Here is a 24,407-nt window from a genome sequence, read left to right as displayed (position 1 = left end):
GGATTTTTTCAAGACAGCTACGTGAATAATAATAATAATGAAAAGAAACAACTGGTGTGTAGGCCGTACTAGTGAAGCAGGTTCCTGTGTGCACTGTGTGTCAGGTTTCTCTATTTGAATTAAAGCACAGCAAACTGTTAACACAGCAGGAGAGGTGGGTTTGTCTTTCGGTAAACTTCAGGAAAAAAAAACTAAAAGACGCAGACGAAGACAAAACACCTCAGCTTCTCCAGGGACCCATTCAGCTTTCACACTCCCCTAATTTATGCAACCCTCTGAGCTCCAGACACTCTGAGAGGATGACTGAGCCCGATCTATTTACCACAGCGAAGCAGTGGCATGGACGCTCATTAGCGGGTAGACCCAGAATACATACTCCAGCTTTGTGAGAGAAGAGACCATGAAACCGAGAAAGCTGGTGGCTCTTACACCACCTTCTGCGTAGGATCATGCCACTTTCTGGCTCAGCTCCTGGTGAGACCTCCTGCTGAGACAAGCTCTAAGTTACCTGTGCTGTCTCACACCATCCAGGAGCCCCAATTGAATTCCCATAACTGCTTATCAGTGCAAAGTGGCAGTGAGAACGTTTTCACTCTTTGGTCATTGACGGACTGAAGAGTGGTGGCCTTTTAAACTCTCATCCGTGCTTCCCCAAAGCCAGTCGATGGCATTGAAAACCAAGGTTTAAATCGATAAGAATACTGAAACAGAGAGCTTCTAGTGGAATACTACCCTATGCAACCAGAACAGGAAGCTAATAAGTGTCTATGCCGCTGTGCCAAGCATAATTAGGTATGTCTGAGTAATTCTCCTTTAAGGTTGGCAGCCTTTGGATAACAGTGTGACTTGTTCAGGGATAGATGCTAAAGGATTATGCTGCTTTCAGCAAAGCAACGCTATTGCGATTATCCAACGCACAATACCAGATCTAAGCCATTTTGCAGTTAATGAATCACCGAGACCTGTACTTTAAGGCCCATCGAACAAAATGGATCACTGGACTGTATACCAACCATCTGCCTCAGCACAGCTGGATGATTTTTTATAGCAGCTGAGGGACCCCGTTGACAAAGCAAAACATGTCGAAAAAGGTCAAATTTCCCCAAGACCAAAACTGTAAAGCCATTTGGTTTGCTGAAAAATGGCCATCGGTGCAATTTCTGATCCAAAAAACATGACAGCAGCTTAATCTTCAGAGGTTAACCTGCTACTCTCCTGGCACAAGAATGGCAGCTTTCTCGCACAAGGTCCTGACGAACGAGGAAAACGCTTTGTAGTAATTCAACAAGCAGTACGGTGTAAATGTGCCATCTGAGCATGTTACAGCTATGATTCAGAAAGCTGCAGGAAGCCCGGACAGTACTGCCAGACCGTGTGGTTTCTAACCCAATCAGGCTAGTTGGAATCACAGCAACTTATAATTTGGATTTCCTGATTATCCATGATTGAAAAATAAAAACATATTTTTTAGTTTCCATTTGAAACTGTGATTAGAATTGAAGCAACATGATGATCCTGAGCTTTCAGTAAATGTGCACATACTGTATATTCATTCAGTGACCTCGATATTGGGTGCGTACATGACTGTTTCATCAAGTGCTGGTTTAAGTTATTTTTTCGATATAAAAAAATTGAATAAAGCCCATCTTTTTGCAATAGGCAATTCACCACACCCTGCTCTCTACTCTGTGTATCTGTGGTCCTCCAAAAAAAAAAATTCAAAACACAATACCATCCTGTCCTGGTATGAATGTATAAGTAGTTCTCTCAGGGTTTTGCAACCATTTTTCTGGCCACTTCATTACACAAACCTACCATGTTGCTCCATGTTTTATATATATATATATATATATATATATATATATATATATATATATATATATATATATATATATATATATATATATATATCTTCCCATGCAGGATCTCACCACCTGCAGGACGGACCGTAAGGGACCGGTGCTGAGAGGATTGGGCAGCAGTCGAAAACGGGGGCCTTGACAGCCCGATCCCTGGACACGGAGAAGTGTCTGGGGAATCTGCTTAGACTGCTGACCCCGCGACCCGAATTACAGTTAAGCGGGAGAAGATGAAATGAAATATATATATATATATATATATATATATATATATATATATATATATATATATATATATATATATATATATACACCATACAGTTCTTTTCCCCGCACAGTTTGTCTTAACCGTTCTCTGACCGCCCACTACCGTGTCGGTGCTGTGCTGAGAGCGGTCCACCACCCAGACCAGATCTGGTCATGTCGTGTTCCTCGGGTGGTCTCCGATGAGAAGAAATCACACATAGCAACAGATGGGTTACAGGCAGTCATTTTCTGCAAAGTGAACCTGAACCTGAGCAGGATAATAAATCAAGTAGGACAGGAATCAATTGGCCACTGTATAAGTGCATTTTCCTCCATGAAGCCACACATGAAAAGTGAGGAAAACGTGCAGTAACCTCATGTGAACAAGATTGTTTAAGAGTAAGGAACAAAAGTCTGAACTTGAAGACTCTATAAGTCGTTCTAGGGCACATTGGAAATCTGAGTTACAGTATGTACTGTTTGTTTAAAATGTAAAGGGCGATGGCCAGCTCACTGGGGGGAACTGTTGACCAGGATGGAGCAAAAAGCAAGAAACAAAAGAAAGAAAGAGCGAGATAGAGAGAGAGAGAGAGAGAGAGAGAGAGAGAGAGAGAGAGAGAGAGAGAGAGAGAGAGAGAGTCCAAGCTCAAAATCGTTCCCAAATGGACAACACCCGCGTCCTTACCTTGGCCATGTGTGAAGTGAATAAGGAAAGACAGCAGCATCCAGCTCCAGCTCCAGCTCCAGCCGGCTCCCAGCTTCAGGGCGTACAAACAGCCCGACATTTTCCTCCAAGGACCGGAAGAGTGTGATGGATAGAGGGAAAGCTATATTGAGAAAGGAAGAGGTGAAAGAGAAGGAGAGAGGGAGAGAGGAAGAGATGGAGAGATGGAGTACGTGTTGCTCGGAAGTCGGGGACACTTTTCCCCCCTCGGCGCGCGCGCGCTCGGAGAGATATGGTGCGTCACGCGCGCTCAGTGGGTCAGGATGAGAGGAGTTTGAGCTGATGCGCGCTGCACAGTAACCCCGCTGCTCGGTTTAGTATCCCGGCTTCTGTGTCAAAGTTGCGGGAGAGGAGTTCATTCTGTCTTCTTCACACACACCGGCCAGCGGAACGCCTCAGTCTCAAGCCGCCTTCGGTCAAGTTGGGTCGCGCGCCAGACTCCATTCCAGTGCCGTAAATGTGAGAGTGATGGCGGTGCAGAATCACCGAGCCGCGGCTTCAACTGAAGAAAAACAAGAGCGATCCCGTTCCCGTTGGTATATGTATACACACACACTCACACTCACACACACCAGGAGCTCAGCTCAGCGGCTGCGGGTGAATGAGTGATGCAGCCGGCGCTGGTATAGGATCGCCACCGTGCGGCGCGCGGCCGAAGTGCGTGACCCTCACCTTCAGCACTCTAGCGCAGAGGGGTGTGTGTGTGTGTGTGTGTGTGTGTGTGTGTGTGTGTGTGTGTGTGTGTGTGTGTGTGTGTGTGTGTGTTTTTTCCAACTCAAACAGATTGAATAGATTGGCTGTCTGGGATCCCTGGGGAGTGCTGACCGCATTGAGAAACACTGCCCTAGTGTAGCCTACTTAGTGCTAAAGGTGCATTATTTGTTTAGAAAGTCTGGATTTTATGAACGTTTCAGCTCCAAACACTAGATCTATCTCACAGTGTTATCTAGCATTATGGACAGACAATCCGAGGCTTGTTATTATTTTTTTAAGGAACATCCAAGAATTGACTCCCAGACAGACAAGAATTTACTCCCAGAGAGCATGTAAACGTCAGTAACTCTTTAGATTATATGTAGTTTACCTTGAACCTCCAGGGTCTGGGGTTTTCCTCCAGATACTCACTCCAGCTTCCTCAACCAGTCCAAAAACACTGGACTGTGCCCTGTGATGGCTTAGGACTCTTTTTCTGGGTGTTTCCTGCCCTGTGCATATGATTTCCTGGCATGTCTGCAACTTTGAAGATGGATGGATGGCTACATTTCTTTATTTTTAATTGCCAGCTTTAAATATTTTAGACCTGGATCTTTTTTTATCCATTGAAGCATATAACTTTAGTCTTTTTAGCCATACAATATACACAAATTTTTTGAATAATTAAGCTATAGACAGAATCCAAATTCATTCATGAAATGTATTTATGGATGCGAAGGTTTAAAGACATGGGAGTAGGTAGGAAGATTCCACTACAGCTCTGACATATCTCTGAAAGGACCATACACTTACTGGAGCTAAGTGACTCTAATCATCATTGTGCGGTTTGCAGTTATTTTGACCAAATCCCTCAGTATTAGCAATTATAAAGCAAGCTGAAAGCTATTGTCTAACCATTTGCTGTATAACAAGCCACACATCAAGTATTCTGCTAACATACTTTTCTCTTTATAATAAGATGCTGTATAATTAGAACTTCTCTTGCCCTTTTTGCCATGTGTATAAAAATCTGGACATGCCACTGCATCACGATCAATGTCCCCCTGTTTTCTTTCTTAATTCATCCTTTGTTGTTCTTTATTTAATTGCTCTTCAGTTTTCAATTGTCCTTATCTGTTAATGAACAATAAATACAAAACTTTGATGCACTATATCTTACACTCATTTAAGCACGTTCAAAGAGATTTTTTCTAGCACACAATTGTATAGGGTGTCTTAGAATGTGGTTGTCTTAAATTTTGTCTTCACTTGAACTAGGAGATCCAACCTGTTCGAACATTAAAATGCCCCAATGCACAAAGCCATTTCAATGAAGATATGGTTTACATGGGTTGGAGTGAAAGATTTTGAGGGGCCTGCTATAGAAATTTGACCTCAATTCTATTGAACTCCTTTGGGATAAATTGGAACGCTGACTGTACCCCAGTCTTCCTCACTCTTCATCAGTACTTGACCTTACTAACACCCTTGTGTCTGAATGAGAACAAATCTTAAAAACCACACTCCAAAATCTAGTGTAGAGATGCCCAAACTAGGGCATCTAGCCATACCATATATGAGAAGCAGGAGAAAAATGGAAAAATGCCTTTTGTGAAAGTTTTTGAAAAAAAAGGATCAAGTTTGTGTCTCTCATTAGAGGTCACTGAATTAGGCATTGAACTCTATTGTACAATAAATTGGATTGTTTTTCATTTGCTGAACTAGAACTTTGAAAATAAAACTGCATTGGTTAAGCACATTAAAGTGTAATGCTCTCTTTTTTTCAAATATCATTAAATCATAAATGAGAGGAACCATAGCAAATTTAATTTTATAATGGATGGTTTATTGCAACATTTATTTCCAGCTTAAGTTAGATTTTTTTGGATTTTTAGGAAGAATTCCGTGCACATTTGATCTTGTGTTCCCAAAAGTGGGGATGTTATTATTACAGCAAATTGGGAGTAAATATGAAATGGTGTGTTAAAAAAAACATGTAAATCTTATTATCAGGTGTCCACAAACCACAAATTTCTTTCTTCGATATAGTGTATATTAGCATCTTTTTTGCATCTATATAATAACCCACACTCTAAGATAACAAGTTTAGCATATGTTGTATAGCTACAGTTCTCAGCTTCCTTAAAATGTTCCAATTTATGTTCTTGTTTTAACCTTAACTATAGTTATACAGGTAATAAAACAGCAATCAATCAGTTGAAACATAAAATGGGATGTGAAAGTTAAGCGGTTAAGGCATTGGATCCAAAGGTTGTGAGTTCAAATCACAGCCACACCAAGGAGCTTCTGCTCTTGGGCCCCTGAACAATGCCATTATAAATATATACTCATTTTTAGTGGAGTATTTATTCCACCAAGACTGAATTGTGAGCTACAAGGTTGCATAGATAAAAGTGCATACAATAGAATGTTTCCAGTGTATGTTCTATGTATCACTTAATAAATAAATGGAAGTTGTTCGTGGAATACACAGTCCACTAAGAGTATTGTACATTGTGAGTCAATGCTCAAAAGCTAGTCTATATGAGTTCGGATTTATTCATAGGTATAAAACGTGCTTCTATCTGAGACGTCTAAGTGAGCGTTATCTAAATATAACTTGACAATCTCTTAATCCAGTAAAAATTGTGCTTCACCAGAGTAACTTGTTTCATTTAGAAGATATGCGAAACCAAAAAGGAAACATTAAAATGTAACAGTGCAAGGTAGATTTTGTCAGTGGAGGGACAGAGAGATTTGAATTCTTCCCCCCGGCAATATTAGTAACTCCCTCTCAGAATCTCACAGACTCGGTTCCTGCTTTGATCCTAAGAGCTCAAATCTGGTTTTGAATTCTGAATAGCTCGATTACCAGGCATAGTCACGACTCATATGTCTGTGCCACTGTGCGGGTCACATTCAAAAAGAAGTCTGAATCAGGCAAAGAAGTTGGGAAAAAAAGAGAGATAATAATTAGCTTTCTCATACTTGGGAAAATAGGAGGTTTGTTGATAGTGGCGGTGGTGAGTCATGGTCATCATTCTCATGAGTACAAGAGAACACAAAAGCATCAGTGATGTGTACAGAATCGTCTGCTTCTGAAAACGATATTTTAATGTGAGAAAAGACTTAGATGTAGGGTGTACCTAAGAGGACAACATTTTGAATTAGAATGAGTATCATAAAGCAAACTGTTTGTTCCACCCCCAATAGCAAGAACATCTGCTCCTGTCTGGGGAAGAAAACACAACCAAGAAGAGTGCATTTGTATTAAAAAAAACCAAAAGCCTTTGATTGCTCAGTAGTTGCTGTGAGTTGAAGAGACAATTTCCATTGAAAGCAGGACCTCAGATGGTTCTATTGGTGGAAACTGGTGACATTGTGGCCCTGTCCTGGTTTCCTCAAGGAGATCTGTTAATGAGGCAATATGTTGCTGGCGGAGGACGACGCCATGTGTGTGCGCCTGCAGAGTTCCCCAGTCTGTCATGCTCGCTTCTCTTTTCGGCAGTGTCTAAAATTACATACTTCTAAGAAATATTACAACATATTTCCGAAACATGAGCACCTAAAACCATACTGCTCATTAAATAGCACAAGGAAAATACCTGTGGAATTATTCAGTAGTGTGAATAGTACATGAATAGTAAAGGATCTACACCTGCAGGCTTTGCTCAACTCAAATGTGTATCTCTTATGTATGTATTTCCAGAAGTAAAGTAAAGAAATTCTTACCTCCAAAGGTAGAAAATTTCGTTCCGACTCCACTGAAAGATGACCCACCTGATTCTCTTACTGAAAAACAATATTGCTGCCAAATGTTAAATCACTGTCAGTTTTTGTACACTATGGGGAAATCATCAGTAATTAATTCAGTCAGTTTTGTTCTGTTTGATACAGGTTTGCTTTTGCAGACTACCACACAACTATCCGACACCTGAAGTCTACGAATATTGGTCAAATTTTACTTCATTCAGGCTGGTTTATGGAACTGCAATGAATCTGAAATGTCGTTGTGATTTCTGACTTTGGTGGCAATTTTGTGTCCATCCATTACATTCACTTGTTCCTGAGGCATGCAAGAATGTCACAAGTTTTATTTGATATTTAAGAGAGGTGCGCTTACTGTTTTACATTCTGTATTGAGTTCAGCCCGATGGAGGTATATCATACACAAAAGGGCTCTACCAAACCTCATTCCTTGTCAGGCAGAGGTTCGGAAATGGCAATCATCCAACAGAAAAAAAGACACCTTCTGTTTTATAAGGTGATGAATCATCCTGGATGAATACAAATCAGCCTAGATAATATGAATAGCCTACATGCTAGTTGTTTAGTCAACTCCATCTCAATCTCCTGCCTGTCAAGCAGTAACACTGTAATTTGGTCTTGAGAAACAAAAAGCCACAATTTTATGATTTCCATTAGAATAAACCAGGCCAAATGGAGTAGCTCAGGGCCATAATAGAACAGTTTTAAAGGCTTGTTTAGAAACCGAATAAAGAAATATTGCTATCATGGAGGACATTAAGCTGCTCCTGTATCTTCATTTTAGATACAAATTTTTGTCTTTAAAAGGAGAAGAAATTCTTTTACTCACCCAACTTGTTGCTCACTGCTACACCTTTAAAATAACAATAGTACATCCCTTTTTATCCAAACAAACATATAATGTCCCTACAGACTCTTAATAAAGGCCCAGTAAGATGCCCCATGCTAAGTGTCTGATTAGCACTTTTGGGTTTCGAGCTTGTTTTTGCCGCTCCATGCAGGCAGCTCATTAGTGTTGGAGCTCTTTTGGTTTATCTCCCACTGTGGCTGCTGTTCTAATGTGCCACAGATGTTTCTTCTGATAATCTTGCCCCCCTAGAGTCTAAAGTGTGCCTACTTCACATATGGTTGTATACAAACTTGGTCATGGACATGGTCTGTCTTTCCCTCCTATACTCCCCCTCACTTTCACAATTATGTGATATCCCAGAAATCAGTCTTGCTCCACTGCCACTAAACAGTGCACCTCAGTGGAAAGATCCGATTTCCCTTCGGAGAGAAATCATCCTTCACAGACACGGCACTGTCCCTGAGATGGTTGTGTAGCCAAGCTGCAGATTGAAACTTGGAAAATGCCAGCTCACTGGGATAAAACACCCATGGTGTTAACAGAACCTATGACTCATCAGACTGATAAATATCTTTCCTCCTCAGTGGAGTGCTAACATGAATCCTTCTTAAAATCTTTATAAAAAAAAATCAAATTAGCACTCCCCCTTTTCTCAGAGAGCGTCTGAGAGGTGTCAGGTGTCTACGTGTTGGGTTGAGGACCTGCAATGTATACCCGCTGATCGATGACCCTAAGGGCGCTTGTGCATCTGGTCTCCGTGGACGTCACACAGAAAAATTATGTACCTTAAAAAGGCACGTTTTGAGCCTTTGGATAAATAACAACTACAAGCCTGAAGTGATACAAATGCCACAATTTAACCATTTCCAGTCATCCTGTTTCCCTGTTACAGCACAGTAGAGGAAAGCAGCTTATTCAAATGATGGATGTGCATAGGATGCAAAGGGAGCGTATTTAAACACTAGCGCCTAAGCCTTGCTTACCTTTAAACGACTCTGCAGGTTTCATTTCACAGAGCTCACACGTGCTTTGAAAAGTGTTTATTTATAAATGCAAAACTGACATAACTGCCATTTCCACACCTTCATAGTTCAACAGCCTTTTTAATATCCATACACCATTTCACCACAGTGCCTCCAACGGCAGATGAATAAAAAAAAAAAAAAAAAAAGCACTGATTCAATCATTCTGTTTGCTCCACCACGGGACACTGCATTGCCTTAATGGTACGAGACATCTCTTCTGCATTCTTTCAATAGCGTCTTCATCGCCCGCCCTCCTTCTTGCCGTCCTCACTGCTCTCATTATATAGAAATAATTTACATGTGCTTCAACAAGCAACAAATGCCTGATCAGTCAGGGATATATTGTGCTGAGTAATAGCAAAGAAATCTGTTCTCAGAGGGAACATTAGTTTACCTCCAGCTCTCTTCAAGAGGAAGAAGAGGTTCTTATGCTGCATTGCTCTTTTTCTTTGTGTTAGCACCGTACACCAGGTAGATACAGACTCCATGTTTAAAAATGTTGTACAGCTTGGTGGAGCAAGGCTATAAAATTGATAAAAGTGCACAGTGATCTGTTTGTTAAAAGTTGGTATTTTGTATTTTGAAAGAAACACCCTTTCACTGCATTTCATTGCGAATCAACAGTCACTACACAATTCTCCAGACATTTATGTGCAATGAAAGCCTTATTACTATGTTATTAAGTATTGATTGGGCATCATACGGTAAAAGTACTTTTTCCTTTTAAGTGTGACTATTACGACTCATCAGCAGGCCCCCGCAAGACAGCTTCAGAAGGATAACAAAAGCTTAATTGGTGTAGGACTGACACGAGAGACAAAAGACACAAAAAAGGAACTCGCTGTTCTTTAGCTGTAGCAGTAATGGTCGGATAACAGCGATTTAATAGACTGAGCATACTGAAAGAAAAAATTTAGACTCTTAAGGCACTCAGAAATTCACGATATCCTCTTTTGAGTTTAGGTGAATGAAGATGGACAGCCTTCAAGGAGGGTACAAAACTGTTACCGTCAATGTTGCCTCTACTCCAGTTCACGTAACCTTTACAAACACCGAGCCAAACTTAAATGATAACAATAACAAATTTATTGCAATCAATAGCAGATTTAATATAAAGTCAGTCCCTGTGGAGAAGCTGATGCTGGCTATCTCAGTGTCATTAAAAGCTCCATGCTGGAGCTCCTGTGACACTGTCTGTGGCCTGAGGGCAATAAATAGCTAAGGCAAAAAAAAGATAAAAGGAAAAAATTGTTCCTTCCTCAATCACCATTGCTATACTTTGCTTACAGACAGCCAAAATTTAACCCAATATAGGGATTGACTCATTCCATTCCTAGGGTTGAGCTTGGCCAGTTCTTGTAAATGATAAACTGTCACATGGTCTAAACTGTCACATGCTTCAGAAGACACCTAACAAATATGCATTTAGAACAGCAAAATGTATAGTACAGTGAAATGGAGAGATTGTTGTTACTTTTTTACTCCTTCTTTACACAAGAGCAGTTAATCCAGTCTCTTAGGATGGAGTGGTTGAAGTTATTTATTTATTTTAAGCGTAAAAAATACTCAAAAAACCTCTTCTACGAGACCACAATCGTAATAAATGAAACCTTAGACGAAAATAAGCTCCAAACTTAGAAATTCTAAATAGGTTATATTAAGTCACACTCTGTGTGCAAAGCAAGATAACGGGGCTTTTTGAATAAACCGGCTACTCACACAATTTCTTTGGACACGAGTTTGAGAGCATCTTTATAGAGCGTTGTGAAGGTCTCTTATTTGAAAAGCAGGACGAAAAGTGGCAATCATGAGGCAGCCTGCTGACTTAACAGTGTTCCATGGATTGTTATGATAAATCTGTGGAATTCACAGCTTCTAATGGAAGTTTAGAGTGACGTAAATGTTAGCAAGCATATGGTGTATAACCGGCTAGCTAATGTAATGGTTTGGTACAAATATATATATACAGTGTGTGTAGGGTTTTTGACATTTGCAAGCTAACAAAAGTATTTGAATATGCATGTGATGTATCTCCAAATCTTGCCGATTCAAATTGGAAAAATGCAGACTCGATGTAAATTAGACCAAAGGTGAAGACTTCTACAGACTGTAGAGCTTAAGAGTGGTCAAACCCATCATTTATTTAATCACAGATTGAATATATCATGCTCACCTCCATCGCCGCAAAGTGGACTTAGGTGAATTTTAACTAAGCGTTTCCTGTCACATCTATAACTGCTTCATATTCAAATGCTTGCATTTCCTAGCTTGCAAGTACCCTAAACCTATGTTAATTTTCTATATTGGACATTTCTAATTTGTGAAATTTGTTCTGATGTCTTTTTAAATGGTAGTTCAGTAGTTAAGGCTCTGGGCTACTGATCGGAAGGTTGAGGGTTCAAGTCACAGTATCGCCAAGCTGCCAGTCCTGGTCCCTTTTGCAATTCTCTTAACCCTCTGTGCTCCAGAAGTGCTGTAACATGGCTGAACTTGTGCTCTGACCCCAGCTTCATAACATTGCTGGGAAAAAAAAAGAATTTTACTTTGCTGTAATTTTCTACACATGTACATAAAAAGCACCATTTTCATTCACAGCTGGTTCAAAACTAAGAAAAAACTGGAAACAGCATAGTTTATCAAATTGATAGCTGGAAAAATCATGATTGTATATAGGTATAATATAAAAGTCAGTCAAGTGCTTTTGTCAGATCTATAGTTTTTTTTTATGGGTTTTCCTCAGTTTACGCCCACGTACCAGAAATGTGCCAGTAGGTAGTGAGTGAGTGAGTGTACTGTATGATGCCTTACTGTAGACTGACATCTTATTCAGGGTGTTACTATGATAGACATAGTATCTACAGAGACCCTGGTGAGAATAAAGGAGTTACTGAAGGAGAATGGAAGAATGAAAGGTATTTTCATGGATTACTATCACTATCAATTATCAGCCTATACTAGAGATCCAGTAGCAAGAAAAAAAAACAAAAAAAAAACACCCTTGTACAGTTTTGATCTCACATGAAGCGCACCACACATTTTCAGAAGCTCAGCTGTCAGGTTGCTGAAATGAACGCCAGGCAACCTGTCACAATTAATTTCAGCCAAACTGGATTAGACAAGAAATAGGAATTAATTTTTTATCCGATGCATGGTGCAGGTGCTGTAACGTCATCCAACTGAACCTAAATTCTGTAAGTGTTTCCTTTACTCAAGAAAAGGAATATGGTAGAAATAGAGTATCATTTTCTATAAGGTAGGCTTTCTCTTTCTGAGCCCCTCATATAAGAAAACTCTCTGCAGTTATGACCTTGAATGAATGCATTTTCCAGATAAAGCAATCCCAGCACAAAAAAAAGTAGTTTGGCTGAAAGAGGGATAAAAGGGGGTTCGGTGTGAGACATGGATTTAATGAACCTCACACAAACTGACGCACGCACGCACACACACACACACACACACACGCACACGCACACAAACACATACACACCCGGCATGGAAGGGAAGTAATCTGAGCTAGGGCACAGTGTACATTAATGAAGAAAGGAGCCTCTGCTCTTTTAGGTCACTGATGAGCAGAACATGCAATTATCACAGTGGCTGATGAAATTGCATGGCCTTAAAACAAGTTGGGTAAACACAACCTTTTTTGATCCGTTGCGAGCGAAATGCTGTAGCGTGTGCTGAACCATCTGGTATCTTTTCGGAAACTAAAAGAGAAAAGGTCACAGGCAGAAGCAACAGACATACTTTAGGTGTGCTATGACACATTAACCATGTCATCGAGCTCATTTACACGGGCCATTTATCTTTGGAGCTGTACAAGTCTAGGCTTCAGAGCTTGAACACAGTGACTTTGAAGGCAAAGTTAAAATTGGCCTTATTTTATGGATTTATATAGAGTCATGCACCGAGTCCCCTGGTGGTCTAGTGGTTAAGATGCAGCGCTCCCACCGCTGCGACCCGGGTTCGATTCCCGGTCAGGGAACCATCCCCAGCCACTCTTAGTGCCGGTCCCAAGCCCGGATAAATTGGGGAGGGTTGCGTTAGGAAGGGCATCCAGCGTAAAACATGTGCCAAATCAAACGTGCGGAGGATCCGCTGTGGCGACCCCTAACGGGAGAAGCCGAAAAGAAAGTTTTATATAGAGTCATGCACCTCTCATTGAGCTTCTCCCATGAATTGGACCATGTTCTTGTCGGGTGGATTATAGAGCAAAAAGGTACAAAGCGGAATATGTGTAAGCCACAGTGATTCCTTAGAACATAAGCTGCTTGTTAGTCTATTGAAGCTTCATTTGTCCTGCTTAAAAAAAAAAACCCTCTGAGCTTGGTTATGGATGATACACTGTTTGAACGAAGACCATATAAAGAGGTCATGTTGTGAGACCCCCGTATTGCACATTAAGAGCTCAGTGGTGCTAAGAATAAAGATTTCCCAATTTATATTTAACCAGCCATGAATTACAGAGAAAGATCTGTTTGTTTGTTTGTTTGTTTGTTTAGTAATCACTGTGTTGTTGGGTGTCTCAGAGCAATTTGTGTCTAATGGGATAAAAAAAAGAAAAAATAAGACCATGCAGGGTCAGAACAAGTAAATAAGATGCCGAACGTGTACAATGTGTAACTTATGTGGCCATACACATTCCATATATTTTCATTCATCATTAAATTATTAAATTTGCATGCCTCATATTTGCAGCACTAGTTCCGTGGGCTTGGAACGAGTGAGTCAGCCACGCCAGGCATCAATAATTTAGACCTTCTCATGTGCCGGTTTGTCGACAAAAAGCCCTGCTGAGTTTCAGTGTAAAGATGTATTACATACCCAAATACCAAACTAGCACACTCCCCAGGCATTTAAAGAATCTGGCCCTGGGCCCTGTAGTATCATCCCGCTGCTTTATAAGCCTGCTAGTCCCTCGATATCAGTGAGTACAAGCCCAGTCTCCTATGAGCTTCACCCCCAGGCATCACCGCTGCTAATAAATCTCCCATCAGGCTATTGTCTGCTGCCTGACTTTCCTCATCATTGCTGCATGTCCAGCAGGCATTACTTTAAAAACTTGGGTCTGTTTACAGCATATTAGTGTGAATCGTGTATATAGCTTTTCAGAGATACTTTTTTTTTTTCTTTCTAAAATTAAAACCCAAGTCTGCAAGCGTTTTATATTAATTTGTGTGTGGATATGTTTAAGCATTAAACCAAATGTTTTTTTACCCCTGTGTCTCTCTCTCTCTCTCTCTCTCTCTCTCTCTCTCTCTCTCTCTCTCTCTCTCTCTCTCTCTCTCTCTCTCTCTCTGTCGTTCACTCACACCGACACACACTGTTTATCTTTTCCTCTCAATCTCTTCCTCTCTCGCTCTCCTTCTATCTCCATTTGGAGCTCAGGTGTTGGAGAGAGCGGTTCTTGCTTGCACGGCTTGCCACTGTCAGTCTCGGTCCATAAATCAGTAGTCATTCAGCACTTCCCCAGTGTGATGTGTACTCTCCCTCACTAACAACGCATTCTCCCCTTTGATAGATGAGGCGAAGGGCCTGTTGACGGCTGCCATCTCTGCAGCGCTGCCTCCAGAGTCAGGCTGTGCAGCTAAGAGTACAGATTTATTTCAGCCTCGCTTTTATATCCCAGCTGCCCCGTTTGATCATTTTTAGCTGCATTGACAACAGTAGCAGGCTTTTTAGGTGCCGAGTTTTGTTCGCTGGGGGGGGCAGCATATGTTATATAATTGACATTGTGAAAGAATTCGAATGACTGACAGAGGTTAATGACTGAAATAAGCCGCGTTGACAAGGTGAAAACAATGCCGTGATGATCTTATCCAAGACATCAATCAATTACAGACAGATGACTGCAAGACAATCTGACCATTGACTTCAACAATGATCAGGGTTCATGCCATTTTTGCAAAAGAATATCATTAAAATGCTGACTGAAGCTCATAGACCATTGCCTTAAATATTGCTGTCGTTGTGTCGTTGTATAGCAGTTGTGTATTCAGATCATTTGTTTCCAAACTTACCGGTGCAACAAGCTCTTTCTCTTTGCCCCGTCACTTCCTTTTTTTCATGATGCCACGTGAAACATTGAGGTCGCTCATCAGACTTCTTCCCATTGTCATAAAGATCAAACGATGTAATATATCAAACGCATGCTTGGACTTTATTTCTATTTAACTTAGGCGGCATGTTAACACCTCAATCGTTTCTCATCACCAGCACCTTGCTCTTCTTCCTACTTCTTCATCATCCTTCTCAGCAAACCTTATGCTGGCATGAACCTTGTAATAGCATGTCCATATATTTAAAGAGCAACAGGAACAAAGGTTATTCAGAATCCGAAAGTATACATGGAGTACCAGGAGGCTTCACCCACAAATCCACCCATATACTGGATGTGCACACTATCACCTGGTCTTGTCTGTCTTCATATAGCTTTCATCCTCTCTGAGCTATTGAAGAATGACTAGTTTATGGAATCCAGCTCCAGGGACAAAGGTTGTGCTAAAATAGGAGTGTTTCGGAGGCTGGATGCCACTCCATGTGATATGCTACAATGGATGCCTTCTCCTGGGGATGCCCTCTCTTACAAAATAAACTACGTTGTCCACCTACTGCTAGTCTCCATGGCATCACAACACCTTTTATAACTCTGTTTCACAGCCTCCAGCAGGATCTCAGCTCTGTTGGCATAGCTGCTTTTGGTTCCATAGGCTGAAATCTATTCCCACTGCCATAACACTGTTTAATTTGATGTGCCTGAGCCCAGTCAGCTGTGATATCACAGTCTTCACCGACACTGTGTGTGATCGGGAGGCTACTTAGCAAAATCATGGAAAATTGCTGCAAAATGAAGATTGAAGCTGCCAAAAAGTAGGAAAATCGTGTCTCGATAACAATAGGAGGCTAAAATAAATTGTTAGGTACCACCATCGGTTTTCTCCCTCCTTTATTGCTTCTGTCTAAGGTTGGGATTGTCTTTTTCTATGTGCAAGAATGATTGGCAGCAGATTTCACTATCCTCTAATAATCATGTAGACTTTTCACCATCATCATCATCATCGAAAGAGCTTTTCAGGACAAGCAAAACGTCTTATCTGTTTAGTTGGCCCTATCGCTCCGAAGCAATTAACCCTGGATAGCATGTCTGCATTTTGCAACGCCACATTAGCATGTCTGAGAGCAGACTCGAGTGGATTGCAGCCATTGACATTGAATGAATAATGCTGCAAGGCATCCAGAACAGTCCAGCCACTCTTACCCTGACAAACTGTGACCATCTATTGTTTGAAATGAATCAAATAAGTAAGAGTAGATTCACTTGTTTACATGATAAACATGGGAGGGGTGACTGTGTGGAGAACACACTTCATGCATGTTAAACGTGAAAACAGTTTCATACCAGCAGGACATAACAATTATATATTGTAGAGCTTAAGGTTCCATGTCCTGCCTTTTTTTTTTAGTCCACAAAAAAAACCCCTTTCTGTCACACTGGCATTGAACACGTCTCCACCCCACCACCAGAGGGCACTCTCTCCTGGATATTTAGCTCATGCTTGGTCATTACATTTATTTCCTCTTTGCTCTATACATATATCAGGGTATCCGATATTATATGCAAAGAGATTGTGTTGGTGGGATTAATTATTATTAAGTAGAAGCCACACCTGATAGTCCTCTTATTGAAATGCAAGAAAACAGAGGGTTAATTCTTGCTGAAGGGCCCAGGATTGTCATCTTGGTAGTGCTGGGACTTGAACTCACAACCTTGAGATCAGAACTCCAACATCTTAGATATTGAGCGACCACTTACCACTTCAGAAAAACCCGATATACTGTATATAAAGCACATGTTCTTGGCACTAGGTGCAAAGCCAAGCTGTTTGTTAAGCCACTTTGAAAAAGTTCTAAGCTGCGGTTTACTTGACTGATCTTTGTGTTTGACATTTCCTCGCTTCTGTGGTTTCCCTCCCTGGATATCTCTTTGTTCTGGTGTTTTTCTGATCTTTTGTGTGCCAACGCTAGCCTGTGTTTGCAGACCCCAATTCTTCTCATTCAACCTCTCACAAATACTCCTCACTATACTCCAAGTCCTCTATTGTATTCTATTTTTATTTATACATATCAATACTGTGTTTTTTAGCCTGCTGTAAGGAAATAAGCTCTGTTCTGATTGGATAGTCACCTCAAGTAAAATAAGGCTTACCACACCCCTAATCTGTATAATTCTGATAGATAAACATTAGCACTGGCTAGTGTATAAAAAAAGAGACTAGTTTTTTTGTATCTGTATAAACCTAGATGACATTTCTTTCTTGTTTTTGACATAGCCTGTTCTGTATTGTACTTCACCTCAAATCACAGCCAGGACTGAAATCTGCCAAATATAGTTTTAACTTAGAACTGAAATGCTCAGGAACTTTAGAAGAAACCGACCTCAGCCACTTATATGTCACAGCATTATGATAACATTTCCTACTTTTAAAAAACATCACAAGAGATAATAAATATTATATTCTGCAACTATACCAATTTATCTACAAGCTGCTTTTTGCTCCAGGTGGCTGTTGCACTCAAGATGACAACATCACTGAAAAGGATACACATACTTTTTTCAAAAAATTGCCCAGGTACCTCAGTAAATAGCAATTTATACTAACAATGCACTATAATCCCTAAATACAGCTTGAATAAGTAGCATTAGCGATGTCAGACCCACTCGGGTATAGGGTTCTACATAGAATGAAACCCTCAAGGGTTCCCCCAAAGAGATAAACCCATTAATAAGAATACTTAATGTTCCAATGGGAAGTGTCATATACGTATAAATGCCATCTAAATGTGTTCTTATGGGCTGTATACAAAGCATAAATTGCAAAGCCATTGTCTTCAGTACAGTTTGTTTCAGTGGTTCTGAAAATGTTAAGCATACTGCCAATACAGACCAGAGTAAACAAGTGCAGTCACTTCCTTTTTCCACCTTTATTATCTGAATCGATCTACGTTTGGCTTTGGAACTGCTGTTGAGCTGAAGCTTTGCTTAAACTTTTATAAAGCAACAAAAAAGACAGAGAGTCCTGTTAGTCACCGGCCATCTATTTTCAGCAGAAAAATCCTCTTCAGATGATCCGATAAATAGTGGAAAATTCTACTTCAGCCATTCATTTTAATGTTATGGAAGTTCTCAGGGTTACGAAGTGTCGCCAGGGGATCTATGAATTTCTTTTTTTATAACAGCGGTAGAAACCACAACCACACCATTATCAAAGTTATTATGTTTTTTAACAAGTTCTTGGAGATTTTTCTTTTGGTCTATTTGACCAGTCACTTGAATTAAATAGGTTTAATCCAAACCTCAAAGAATCAGAAACTAGTGAAAAATGAATAAATGTGAAATGGAAATGGTGACACAAAAAAAAAAAACATTACACACTTTGTTTGAATAGTTGGATTATATTTCTTAATTAATTCTTATGAAATTGCAAAATAATAAAAAGAAAACAAGTAGTAAAGTAGTAATAGTAAACTCAAGGTAATGCTGTAGTAGAGTTATGGGGATGAAATGGTGCAAGGCCTCCACCACATCTTCTCATATAAAAATCACACTAATGTGTCCAGTAGCAACACAAGCCATTTGGAAGCTGTTGTTGCCAGATGTGCATTGGCACATCTACTACATTTACTTCGTTTGTGTTCGTTGCTGGGTCACTACTACACCATGTGTTTGAGCTCTATGGACTACAGAGAGCATAAGTTATTTTATCCTGTTGATAATCAGAGTGTAAGTTTGCCAGCCAATGTTTTCAGTGTTCAGGCAGTAACCATCATGCCATCATGTACCATTTACTTTTCAGCAATTGAATTGCAGAGGAAATGAGACATGCTTAATGTGACCAAAATCACTATTTCCTTTCGCTATTTTCTTATTTATAAAGTTTATTTTATTTATTTTATTCGTTCCTGTTATTTTACATCATACATTGAGTCAAGCAAAGCATGTTTAGTAAACATTTAAAATGGGTCAATTCGCAACTTGCAATGCATTTTTTTAATAAAGGCCAATAGTTTAGAGTGCTGAAGACATGAACTGCAGACAGAAATCTTTGCGTTCTAGGACCAAATAGACACATCTCTCACTTCCTATTTTGCCACCAGATTCAGCACTTTGCAACTAAAAATGGGAAGATTAATTAACATCTAAATCTGTGTGAAAACTCTGTATTGATTTACATTCCAGCGGCGAAGAGACATCCTTTTCCATTTGCTCTAAATAAGGCTCTTCTCTGCCAGAATATGTGGGCTGTTGACCAACGTGCTGGAAAAGTTAGTTTTTTAATCACGTAGTGTAGATGAAAGCAAACAAAGAAACATGAAATGTATACTGAATCAAACGCTAAAACAAATAAATACATTTTAAGACGACTTAAAATCATTAAGATTCGGTAAAAACTTGATTTGAAGGAGCCACTCATTCCAAAGCCTACGTCAAATAACGGAAATCGCTTTACCCTTTACCCCTTACCTGTTTTTAATCATGGCCTAGGGACAGTTAACTGTAAGCTATTTAAGAACCTAGAAAATGCGGACACACGTTGAATACAGATGAAATCAGAAAGATTGGCAGGTGCCACTATGTGTTTTAAATGAGACTGAGAGCCAATGGAGTATTGAAGCCCTGGAGTTGTAGACTCAGATTTTCTAGTTCCTGTCAAAAACCTAGCAGCAGCATTAGGAACAAGTTGAAGACTTGAAAATACGACACCCAACAGCATGTCACAGCATTTCATAGCAATTGAAACGCCTGTTTTTACATACATACCTTAGCTACTCGTCCACCAACGTGTATTGCTTTTTGACAAATAACACAGAGGCATTCGTGAAATGCGGAGAACATTAAAATGGCCTCCTCAATGTTGACAGTCTGGAAAAACTTGAATCCACACCCACAGAAGTGTACCAACCCAAGGATAAGACTGAGTGTTTTGGTTGCGCTGCGATTTAAAGAGAACCACTGCGATCAGAGTAACTCTATCAGCATCAGAAAAGCTACGAAGGTGGAACTGAAGATGATCTGAAAGGATTTTGTCTGGTTCACTTGGAGCACATCTTGAAAAGTGAAAAAGAAGACAAAGAGGAAGCTCGAGAGGTAAATAAAGAATACTTGATAAGGCTCAGCTCTTATTGCGTTCTATGCTTTCTCTTTCTGTGACAGCGGTGTGATTGAGGATTTTAATTTCAGCTAATTCGATTTCTTCAAAAAAAAAGGAAGGAACAAAAGAAAGAAGGAACGAAAGAAGGAAAAAAAAGAATAGCATCCACAAGGGGCTACGAACAATTCAAGAGAAATAACACACATAAAAGTCTTAACTGTTATCAGGAAGGTATAGTCTAGGTAAAGTGCACTGCTGTTTCATCACTTGGGCCTTTCCAGTCGCGTACACGGTGAGCTTGCAGAAAAAGCCAAAGCTTAAATTTAAAGAAAGTGCCTCCATTGTTTTAAGCCTGTAATGCTATGGTAATAAAGTAGTTAGCCCAGAGCTAAAGTTAATGAATCAAATCCACAGAGGTAAGATAAATGGCTATCTGAGTAGCCTTTTTAATGGTTATGTGTTGTGTGATTTCTGAGTCATGGCATGAAAATGAGACAGAAGTATTCAGGGAGGTGACCCACCTCGCAAAATTGCATTGCCTGTTTCTAATGCCTGCGTCACACTCGGAAAAAGAAACCAGTGAAGCCAGTCAGATATGTGGCTAATTGCCCTTGAAGGTTTTGGGTGTCCTTCTGGGGGCTTGCCAAGGCGCAGTGTATGACAGCAGCGTGCAGATAGCAACTCGATGATCCATACACTATCGACTGATTTCCATATCAGTTAATGACAATGAAAGGATGGCCTCAGATAGTGTAACATAATTACCATTGATTGGTTATTTTATTTATTTATTTATTTATTTTCGCCCCAGAGTCTGTCACTGCCTGTCTCCTATACACTTTCTCCACAGACTCCAGCCTGGACACCAGCCATGGAGGAGGATTTTATGAAGAAGGGCCACCCTGATGTTATAAGGCAGCAGCAGACGAGCAACGTGGATAAAGGCTACTCCGAGACCAAGCGCGTCGATTCGGGGCCAAACGGCTGCGTGCGCTGCTGCATGAGCACCAAGAACTGCTTGATGAGCCCGGAATGTGGCAGAGCTCTCAGCATCGCTAGCGTCATCTCCATGTGTGGCATGTGTATCCGCATGTGGACGTGTAAGTTCAAAACACAGTGAGCTTTTTCTAAACGCTTTGCATGATCACAATGCATGTCATTTGTTGACGGTCATGTCAAGCGCCGTAAATACACAACCGCAGCTAATTAAATGTCACACAGTGTGCACTTCTATAAAAAAATTATCTGAAGATATGCTTTTCGGAATCCGTTGTCCACAATAACGCTGAAAAAAAAAAAAAGCAATTACACCCATTCATCAGAACGATGGCAGCTATGGTATAGCTCTTGAGTTCTTTTGGGTTGTGAGTCAGATAGGAATTATCCAAAGCATTTTATGAGGACTCTGTGATGTCAGTCGAAAATGACATTACATTCAATGCTATTAACCGCTATTTGTTTTATTCGTAATCATAATGCCAAAAAATGGCAAAAATATCTCAGGGTAGGATGGGTATCTGAACTCTTTCTCTTCAGGAGTCATTTTCTTTCATCTTCATTTCCAATTCTGAAGTCTGTCATCCTTTCTGTCTGCTTTAAAGGCCGTAATTTTCTTTTATGTTTTCACAGAGATTTCTTCTACTTCTGAATCAAGAACAGCTTGTCTCCTGGTTGCTGCCACCCTGAACTTCGAAAAATCGAAGGCATCATGATTATGGAATGTCTACTACGCCTCTACTAAAAAGCTTTTATAACACACCCTTATATTGAACTCCACCCTATTTTATCACCTTGATCAGTAAATATATATATCTTTTTCACTTATTCACAGTGAAGCATATTTATAAGTAAACAAATTATTTAAAAGGAGAAAGGGTCATGTAAAAAATAAGACTCTCACAATGTATTCATTTTTAATGTATCAAACGTGTCAAGGATTTTACATGGTTGGCATCCTCGTGTAGCTGCCTTCCCTCGACTGCTCTGTCCCGGCATGTGTAGCAGTGAGACGTGACTGAGTGCAGGTGAACAATCAGAAAAGCTCAGACCTTGATTTTAGCACTCTACAAATTTGTGGCTTAAACACAAGCCCCGGGTATGAGATACATTTGTCTCAGAACATGGCTGTGAAGAGGGATTTTTTGGCAGAACTGCAGTCTGCTACAGATTATTCAGTGCCTGTTTACGATTGTCATCCATCAACCAAAGTAATTAAATTGAAAAGGCTGCTGGTACCAGAGGTCACGTTGACTGTCATTTAGTTTTTAATTTTCGTTTTGTTGACTATTTTTTATGTTTAATTACCTTAAATCAGTTAGGTGATGAAATTATTTGAAGTGCCTTCCGCCACAATTTTTAGGCTTTTCATTTGCATATGAGTAATGGAGAATAGTCACCTTTTTTGTATTCTCAAAACGTCACCTCATGTATTCTATTAGCTGATTAGAAACTACTCTCAGGATTTTTTTATTTTTCAGAACTTAAACACTTGTCATTCCTTCTACATTTTCAGATGTAGTTTAAATTTTACAAAACAGTGTCAATCTCTGGCTTTGATTTACTGCTTTCTGCTTTCCAAAATATAAATAATATAAAAAAGATACATAACTTTGTCTTATTTGCAGTCTTTGTATATACATATAAACGAAAAAAACAGCAGTCTGATAAATGCATCCAGATAAAATGTTCACAGCCTAGATGGAGCTTGTTTTTTAATTCCCAAAAGAACAAAGCATGAAATTATGCAAAAAAAAGTACTATGTATGTAACATACAGTAGCAGGCCATCGGGGCCACCAAGGCCTTCTCCGCTGGCCTAAACTCTTTTAGAATCACTGATGGTTTAATATAATTTCGTCCATGAATATGTACAGTATATATCTTCATTTCATAACTTATAACACACACACACATATATATATATATATATATATATATATATATATATATATATATATATATATATATATATATATATATATATATATATATATATATATAAGTACATATACAATATGTATATTGTCTCTCTCCTTTTTATCGGCGTCACACGACACTGAAACAGACTGCATCCGTTGCCACACAGTAGTTTAAATTGCTCTGTTTTGCTAAATTATGTACTGTAATTTGTTAATTTATTTAAAAAAAATTATACTATACTACCCCATACTGATCACCATTCTTTAAGACTCCTGGGTAAGCCATGTCTCGAGTTATGATATTTTCAAGTTACGATGGTGTTAATTGTGATGCATCTCCATCATAAGTTGGGGACTACCTGTATATATTGGAGTACATAACACAATCCATCATATTGCATCATGCACATGCATCTAGGAGTGATTTTTTTTGGGTGAAGAAAACTGAAGAGCCTGGAAGGAGTTTACATGGACAATGCAAACATGACCAAATTGACAGAAATATATCCATGGGCCTTAAAGTTGTGATGCAACACGACTTGCTGCACCACTGTTCTCATTTTTCTGGAGACAAATAAAAAAAACCCTCACATAAAACCTTGCTCTTTAAAAGTGTCAGTATTACAGCACACTGCTATCACATGAAAAGATGCTTTTATGCTTTTATAGTTTTTCACTATCAAAAAGTCCATTCATGGAGTCCAATTTATTATATGCATGCAGATCTAAAAAGATTGCTTAGTTGCATCAGCACACATTCGCATTACCTGACTTATTTTGACTTTTGAATTATTGGTATGTCATAAACCAAAGGTCAGGCATTGCTCTCAGTCATACATATTCGGCCATGGTGCTTTCCCCATACTGGCTGTTAGTAACTATCATTAGCACTTGTCCATTTTGAAGTGGCTGTATGATCAAAAACTACACTTCACTGAAAGCAAAGTAAAGATCCTCCTGACCCTGAGCTTTCCTTCAAGAGAAATAAAAATTGTTCAAGTGAAAGGTTTTCCTCCTGTCCTTTGCATTCTCCATCATTTGACTCAGATATCTGCTTCTGACAGCACTTACCCTTTTCACCCACGTGAACAAGGTGGCCTTTTGCAGCAATTTACTATTCTTTTCCCTGCTGGGGTGAACTAAGGATAGCCCTTTTATTATTCCTTTTCTTTTTT

The 24,407-nt window shown here is 39.7% G+C and overlaps 1 protein-coding gene and 1 long non-coding RNA gene across 5 annotated transcripts in view; one reads left to right on the top strand and one right to left on the bottom strand.

Moving 5' to 3' along the window:
* sdk2a (sidekick cell adhesion molecule 2a) overlaps positions 1–3,418 on the bottom strand; it is a 144,780-nt gene extending 141,362 nt beyond the window's left edge. For 3 of the 4 annotated variants that reach the window (XM_083566612.1, XM_083566613.1, XM_083566611.1), the window contains exon 1: positions 2,791–3,343. In XM_083566612.1, the coding sequence (XP_083422738.1) occupies positions 2,791–2,890 (100 nt within the window). In that variant the 5' untranslated portion in view covers positions 2,891–3,343. Of the gene's footprint in view, positions 1–2,790 lie in introns of all 4 variants that reach the window. The other variant, XM_083566610.1, reaches the window with a different exon arrangement.
* Positions 3,419–20,151: 16,733 nt separating this feature from the next.
* Positions 20,152–22,922, top strand: LOC310740021. Its single transcript, XR_014537538.1, has 3 exons — positions 20,152–20,311; positions 21,166–21,415; positions 21,945–22,922. It is a non-coding gene; the product is annotated as an uncharacterized lncRNA (long non-coding RNA).
* Positions 22,923–24,407: the final 1,485 nt, after the last annotated feature.

The sequence above is a fragment of the Silurus aristotelis genome, assembly GCF_946808225.1.
Source record: "Silurus aristotelis genome assembly, chromosome: 17".
In the NCBI taxonomy this organism is placed as follows: Eukaryota; Metazoa; Chordata; class Actinopteri; order Siluriformes; family Siluridae; genus Silurus; species Silurus aristotelis.
This window is presented reverse-complemented; position numbering and strand designations above follow the sequence as displayed.